Genomic DNA, 7500 nt, shown 5'->3' on the forward strand with positions numbered 1-7500 from the left:
AAATTTGTCAATTTTTTAAAATAAAAGACACAATATTTCGGAAAAAAAGTCTAAATATTTCGGGGAAAAAAAGGTTAATTTTTTTCTGAAGATTTCTAAACAAAAAATAAAATAAAAATTTATTTTTTTTCCGAAATTTTTACATTTTTTAAATAAAAGACAAAATATTTTGAGAAAAAAAGGCGATTTTTTATTTTTTATTTTTTTTTCGCAAATTTGTCATAAAAAATAAATTATTGTGAGAATGTTTGTGAGCGTGAAGTGTGTTTTTAGTGGTGGTTTTGGGGGATGTAATGAATATGTAATGATGATGTAATGATGAGTGCATGTGTTGCTCCTGCAGGACTACCTGGCCCACATCATCGACCAGAGCGAGGTGTCCATCCGTCCCGAGCAGGTCTGCTCTCTGTTCGGAAACATCGAAGACATCTACGAGTTCAACAGGTCAGATATATATAATCTATAATCTATAACCTATAATCTATACGTCTCTACAAATTCAACAGGTCAGATATATAATCTATAATCCTAAAAGTCTCTGGAACCTTTCCTCAGGGTTAGCTCTCGCTGGGCTTCATGTCGGAGAGCGAGTTTTGTTTCACCAGACTCCATGTAAATAATCAGTACTTTTAGCGTGTATAGAGCCAGCATATTTCCACCAGACTCCATGTAAATAATCAGGACTTTTAGCTTGTATAGAGCCAGAATATTCCCACCAGACTCCATGTAAATAATCAGACTTTTAGCGTGTATAGAGCCAGCGTATTTCCACCAGACTCCATGTAAATAATCAGGACTTTAAGCGTGTATAGAGCCAGAATATCTCCACCAGACTCCATGTAAATAATTAGGACTTTTAGCGTGTATAGAGCCAGCATATCTCCACATGTAAATGGGTGAATTAAGGGTTTATTTCAACCAAACCAGAGTGGTGATTGTTGGAACAGTGGAAAGATGAACCAAGACGGCTTTTGGTAGTTTGATTTAGTTTCTGTTCACTTTCAATGAAGTGTGTTTACGATGATAAAATTACTGATTATTTACATGGAGTCTGGTGGGTTTGAAGAGAGCAGCACACAACACAGTCTACCGCTGCCTTCATTACTTAGTTTGTGTTTTTATGTGACCTTTGGTGTTTTTCGAGTTTGTTTTTCACAGCAGGACGTCCCGGCTGCAACGGTCACATCGTGGTTTCATGTGTATCGTTTCTGTTGGACTTTTGTCAACTTATCTTTTTTTTGTTTTGTTTTTAAAATTATCTTGGTGCTTTCTTAGACTTTTTTATAGTTTTTTTCACAGTTTTTGTGCCTTTCTCAAGGTTTTTGTCGCCCTTTTTGACGCTTTTTAGGCATTTTTGAAGCTATTATATATTTTTTTTATCCATATTATTTTCTGTAAGGTTTCCTCAGGGTTAGCGCTCGCTGGGCTTCATGTCAGAGGGCGAGTTTGTCTTTTAAAGAAGGACGTCAGCAGACTGTGTGCTCCACACAGCTGCGTGTGTTTCACCAGACACCATGTAAATAATCAGTACTTTCAGCGTGTATAGAGCCAGCATATTTCCACCAGACTCCATGTAAATAATCAGGACTTTTAGCGTGTATAGAGCCAGCATATTTCTACATGTAAATGGGTGAATTAAGGGTTTATTTCAACCAAACCAGAGACAGAAACATGGGAAACATGTGTTTATATCTGGCTGATGTGACAGCTCCACCTGCTGGACACACACCTTCATTACATCATCCAACAACGGAGAGCTGCAGAGATGAATGGATGAGTAGTTCTGTCTCTAAAATGTGGATCGAGTTTCCCAAAAAGCCCAAGATGACGTCCTCAAATGTCTAGTTTTGTCCACAACTCAAAGATGTTGAGTTTCCTGTCCCAGAGGAGAGAAGAAACTAGAGAATTCATATTTAACAAGCTGACATCACACAAGTTTACCTGATTTATCATAAAGAAATGACTCAAACTGATTAATGGATTATTAAAAACTGTGACAGCTGAGTTTCTCTCTCTCTCTCACACACACACACACACACACACACACACACACACACACACACACACACACACACACACACACACACACACACACATAGACACACACACATAGACACACACACACACACACACACACACACACACACACACAGACACACACACACACACACACACACACACACACACACACACAGACAGACACATACACACACACACACACACACACACACACACACACACACACAGAGACACACACACACACACACACAGACAGAGACACACACACACACACACACACACACACACACATAGACACACAGACACACACACACACACAGTGACCCACACACACACACACACACAGTGACACACGCACACACACAGACACACACACACACAGACACACACACACACACACACACAGAGACACACACACACACACACACACACACACACACACGAGACACACACACACACACACACACACACATGACACACACACACACACACAGTGACCCACACACACACACACACACAGTGACACACGCACACACACAGACACACACACACACAGACACACACACACACACACACACACACACACACACACACACACAGAGACGCACACACTAAACTAAATGACTCAAACTGAGTAATGGATTATTAAAATAGTTGGAGATTAATTTAATAGATGTGTCCCTTTTTTCAATTTTTTAAATATTTTCTTGGACATTTCGGGCTCTTTTCTTTGACGTTTGTGGCTCTTTTTTTTATATGTTTTAATAGTTTTTTGAGGTTTTTGTCTTTTTCAATGTTTGTCACATTTGTTTGGCTTTTTTTTGGACTTTTGCTGCTTTATTTGGTGTTTTTGTTGTTGTGTTGTTGTTGTTGTTGTTGCTGCTGTTGTTGCCATGGTAACGTGTTTTTCCTGTCCGCAGCGAGCTGCTTCAGGCTCTGGATCGCTGCGACAACGACCCGGTCGCCGTCGCCCGCTGCTTCGTCGACAAGGTGGGAGACTGTGTTTAACTAACTAACCGCCTTGTACCTGGAAAACATTTAAATGCTGATGAGAAAAGGAATCAAACTGAGAAACACTGGTTTAAAACATCTGGTTTTATTTTACACAACATAATGCTGCGTTCAAGGCAATCCATAACTCGTGTTTTCACAACCTTCTACCCGTGAAAGTAGCCTGGCTCCGCCCTACTACGTACTTCCGTTCAATTTTCATTTCCCTTCAGTACTACGTCTGGGTTTGCGGTATATTCTTGGGTTTTTTCCGGCCAAATATTTGGCGGTCCAATCAGTGAACAGAGGGAGTGGTTGAGAACGATGACGTTGAGGTTGTGCGCTAGTTTGAGTTGTAGTTCCGTAATGGCGGCGGAGAAAGATGCGAGCGAAGCCATTCGGTCTGTTATGGCAACGCTGCCGAATATCCAGAAGTTAAAGCCAGAGCAAGAACTATCTTTGCTGAGTTGTGTTGGTGGCCATGATGTTGTGGCCCTCCTCCCCACGGGGTTCGGGAACAGTTTTTTGATTTTCCAACTCGCCCCGTTAGCGGTGAAGGAGTTGGCTAAGGTGACCGCTAGCAATGCTAAGCCGACGTCACGACCAAACGTTAGCGATTGGTTATGGCAGATCCAGAGTGGCTCTGGGCAGATCCAATAGTTTTAAACTTCAACAGAGTACCCGCCTTCAAGGAAGTTAACACTTGTCAATGGAGAGAGGCCAGACTCTCTGGACCAATGAAATGGACCAGAGTCTGGTAGGACCAGGCTAGTGGACCAGAGTCTGCTAGGACCAGGCTACTCTGGACCAGAGTCTGGTAGGACCAGGCTAGTGTACCAGAGTCTGCTAGGACCAGATTAATGGACCAGAGTCTGGTAGGACCAGGCTAGTGTACCAGAGTCTGGTAGGACCAGGCTAATGGACCAGAGTCTGGTAGGACCAGAGTCTGCTAGGACCAGGCTAGTGGACCAGAGTCTGGTAGGACCAGGCTAATGGACCAGAGTCTGGTAGGACCAGAGTCTGGTAGGACCAGGCTAATGTACCAGAGTCTGGTAGGACCAGGCTAATGGACCAGAGTCTGGTAGGACCAGGCTAATGGACCAGAGTCTGGTAGGACCAGGCTAGTGTACCAGAGTCTGCTAGGACCAGGCTAATGTACCAGAGTCTGCTAGGACCAGGCTAATGTACCAGAGTCTGGTAGGACCATGCTAATGGACCAGAGTCTGCTAGGACCAGGTTAATGGACCAGAGTCTGCTAGGACCAGGTTAATGGACCAGAGTCTGGTAGGACCAGGCTAGTGGACCAGAGTCTGGTAGGACCGGGCTAGTGGACCAGAGTCTGGTAGGACCAGGCTAGTGGACCAGAGTCTGGTAGGACCAAGCTAATGGACCAGAGTATAGAGAAATATAAATAAATAGACATAAATAGGCAACGTAAAGTCATTCTGCACATTGTAATCAAAACACTACACATACGATTGTGTACTAATACAGGTTATGTTTATTAAAAGAAGCCCAAAATATGTCGCCGACTAGAAAATCGCTAGTATCAGCTAGCGCTAGCTAACGTCAACGGTAGGTAGGTGCTAGGTTGTGACTTGAAGTTGTAACTTACGGACTAAAAATTGTAAAAAACGCAGCATTACAATCGAGTATAATCGCCACAAGAAGTTCCTGAGAAACTGTGTCTGATTTTGTCTGTTTTCAGAGCGAGTACTTTGAGATCTACACGCAGTACTGCACCAACTACCCCAAGTGAGTCCTGCTTCCAGTTTCTGGATCTCACAGCTGTTGAAGCACACTTCCTGTTCACACCTTTGCTTCCTGTTGCAGTTCCGAGAGTTTTCATCGCTGTTTTGAACTTCTTTTGTCTTTAGAAGGTTTTATTGTTTATGTTCTTGATGCTATTTTCATCAGTTTGGTGTGTGTGTCTCTGTGCGTGTGTGTCTCTGTGTGTGTGTGTGTCTCTGTGTGTGTCTCTCTGTGTGTCTCTGTGTGTATGTGTGTGTGTGTGTGTGTCTGTGTGTGTGTGTGTGTGTGTCTGTCTCTGTGTATGTGTGTGTCTCTGTGTCTGTGTGTGTGTGTGTGCGCGTGTGTTAGGGTTAGTGTGTGTGTCTTAGGGTTAGTGTGTGTGTGTCTGTGTCTGTGTGTGTGTCTGTCTCTGTGTGTGTGTATGTGTGTGTCTCTGTGTCTGTGTGTCTGTGTGTGTGTGTGTCTCTGTGTTTGTCTCTCTCTGTGTGTGTGTGTCTCTCTGTGTGTGTGTGTGTGTGTGTGTGTGTCTCTGTGTGTGTGTGTCTGTCTCTGTGTGTGTGTATGTGTGTGTCTCTGTGTCTGTGTGTGTGTGTGTGTGCGCGTGTGTTAGGGTTAGTGTGCGTGTGTGTGTGCACGCATGTGTTAGGGTTAGTGTGTGTGTGTGTGTGTGTGTCTGTGTGTGTGTGTGTATGTGTGTGTCTCTGTGTCTGTGTGTGTGTGTGTGTGTGTGTGTATGCGCGTGTGTTAGGGTTAGTGTGTGTGTATGTATAGGAGATAGTGAAGTGTTGTTGTTTCTCAGTTCGGTGGCAGCGTTGACAGATTGTTGTTGTTATTGCAGTTCTGTGGCAGCGTTGACAGATTGTTGTTATTGCAGTTCGGTGGCAGCGTTGACAGACTGCATGAGGAATAAATCTCTGGCCAAGTTTTTCCGGGAGCGTCAGGAGCTATTGAAGCGTTCGCTGCCTCTGGGATCATACCTGCTGAAACCTGTTCAGAGGATCCTCAAATACCACCTGCTGCTCCAGGTAAACCCCCCCCCCCCCTCAAATACCACCTGCTGCTCCAGGTCACCCCCCCGGTGGCAGAAAATACTCATATCGATGTGTGTGTGTGTCTCTGTGTGTGTGTCTTTGTGTGTGTGTGTGTGTGTGTGTGTGTGTGTGTGTCTGTGTGTGTGTGTGTGTGTGTGTGTGTGTCTCTGTGTGTGTGTGTGTGTAGGAGATAGCGAAGCACTTTGACCACCAGCAGCAGGGCTATGATGTGGTGGAGGAGGCGATCATCACCATGACGACCGTGGCGTGGTACATCAACGACATGAAGAGGAAACACGAGCATGCTGTCAGACTGCAGGTTGGTCACACACACACACACACACACACACACACACACACACACACACACACAGACACACACACACAGACACACACAGACACACACAAACACGCACACACACACACATACACGCGCCCACGCACACACACACACACACACAGACAGACAGACAGACACTCAAACAATTTTGTTGCCTTTTTACGTTGTTTTGGAGACTTTTGTCAATCTTATTGTTGCTTTTTTGACGTTTTGTCCCCTTTTTAATCCACTAAATGTTCTTTCCTCATGTGACGGTGTCCCTAGCGTTTGCCTATCCTGCCTAAGCGGCGTGCCGGCCCCGTGTTTATTCTTGTGTTTCCGTGGAGACGATATGAACGTGTGTTTCCTCTCCAGGAGGTGCAGTCTCTGCTGCTGAACTGGAAAGGCGCGGACCTCACCACGTTCGGAGAACTGGTTCTGGAGGGAAACTTCAAACTCTATCGAGCCAAAAACGAGCGAACGCTCTTCCTGTTCCAGCGCATGCTGCTCATCACCAAACGCCGCGGAGATCTCTACATCTACAAGGCGCACATCTCTGTGAGAAACACACACACATTATTATTTATTTATAAATATTATTATTATTATTATTATTATTTTATAAATTATTATTTTAAAATATGTTTTATTATTTTATCAATTATTATTTTAAAATATCTTTTATTATTTGTATTATTATTTTATATCTTTTAGGGCTGTCAGTCGATTATGTTTAATCACAATTAAATGCTTGATTGTCCAGAGTTAACTCACAATTAATTTCAAATTAATGGTACATTTTTATCTGTTCTAAATGTATTTTAGAAGAGTTTTTTTATTTTTTTAATGCTCTTATCAACATGGGAGCAGACAAATGTTTATTAAAACAATGCCAGATACTGTCTTGTGACGTTGGACCGTTAAAATGAACTCAGTTCTTTCTTTTATTATAACCATAATTTTAAACCTGCGACTTATTCTGTTTCTCTGTTCCCGTGTGTGTGTGTGTGTGTGTGCGTGTGTGCGTGTGCGCGCGCGTGTGTGTATGTGTCTGTGTTCCTGTGTGTGTGTGTGTGTGTGTCTCTTTGTGTGTGTGTGTGTGTGTGTGTGTGTCTCTGTGTGTGTGTGTGTGTGTGTGTGTGTGTGTGTGTGTGTCTCTGTGTGTGTGTGTGTGTGTGTGTGTGTGTGTGTGTGTGTGTATTCAGTGCTCCACTCTGATGCTGATTGAAAGTGCCAAAGACTCTCTGAGCTTCAGTGTGACTCACTACAAACATCCCAAACAGCCGCACACCTTCCAGGTTAGTGCGTGCGTGCGTGCACCTTTGTTTCTATAATTTGAAGCACTTTGTGTTGCATGACCTTTGTATGAAAATTGCTGTACAGTTTTAG

General features: G+C 43.6%; 1 protein-coding gene across 3 annotated transcripts in view; it reads left to right on the top strand.

Moving 5' to 3' along the window:
* Positions 1–7500, top strand: part of LOC116061266 (pleckstrin homology domain-containing family G member 3) — a 50232-nt gene that overhangs the window by 18739 nt on the left and 23993 nt on the right. For all 3 annotated transcript variants that reach the window (XM_031315375.2, XM_031315366.2, XM_035995734.1), the window contains 7 exons: positions 344–444; positions 2940–3009; positions 4718–4764; positions 5636–5786; positions 5980–6111; positions 6487–6669; positions 7317–7409. In XM_031315375.2, the coding sequence (XP_031171235.2) occupies positions 344–444; positions 2940–3009; positions 4718–4764; positions 5636–5786; positions 5980–6111; positions 6487–6669; positions 7317–7409 (777 nt within the window). The remainder of the gene's footprint in view (positions 1–343; positions 445–2939; positions 3010–4717; positions 4765–5635; positions 5787–5979; positions 6112–6486; positions 6670–7316; positions 7410–7500) is intronic.

This window comes from Sander lucioperca, chromosome 19 (genome assembly GCF_008315115.2).
Source record: "Sander lucioperca isolate FBNREF2018 chromosome 19, SLUC_FBN_1.2, whole genome shotgun sequence".
NCBI classification, from domain to species: domain Eukaryota; kingdom Metazoa; phylum Chordata; class Actinopteri; order Perciformes; family Percidae; genus Sander; species Sander lucioperca.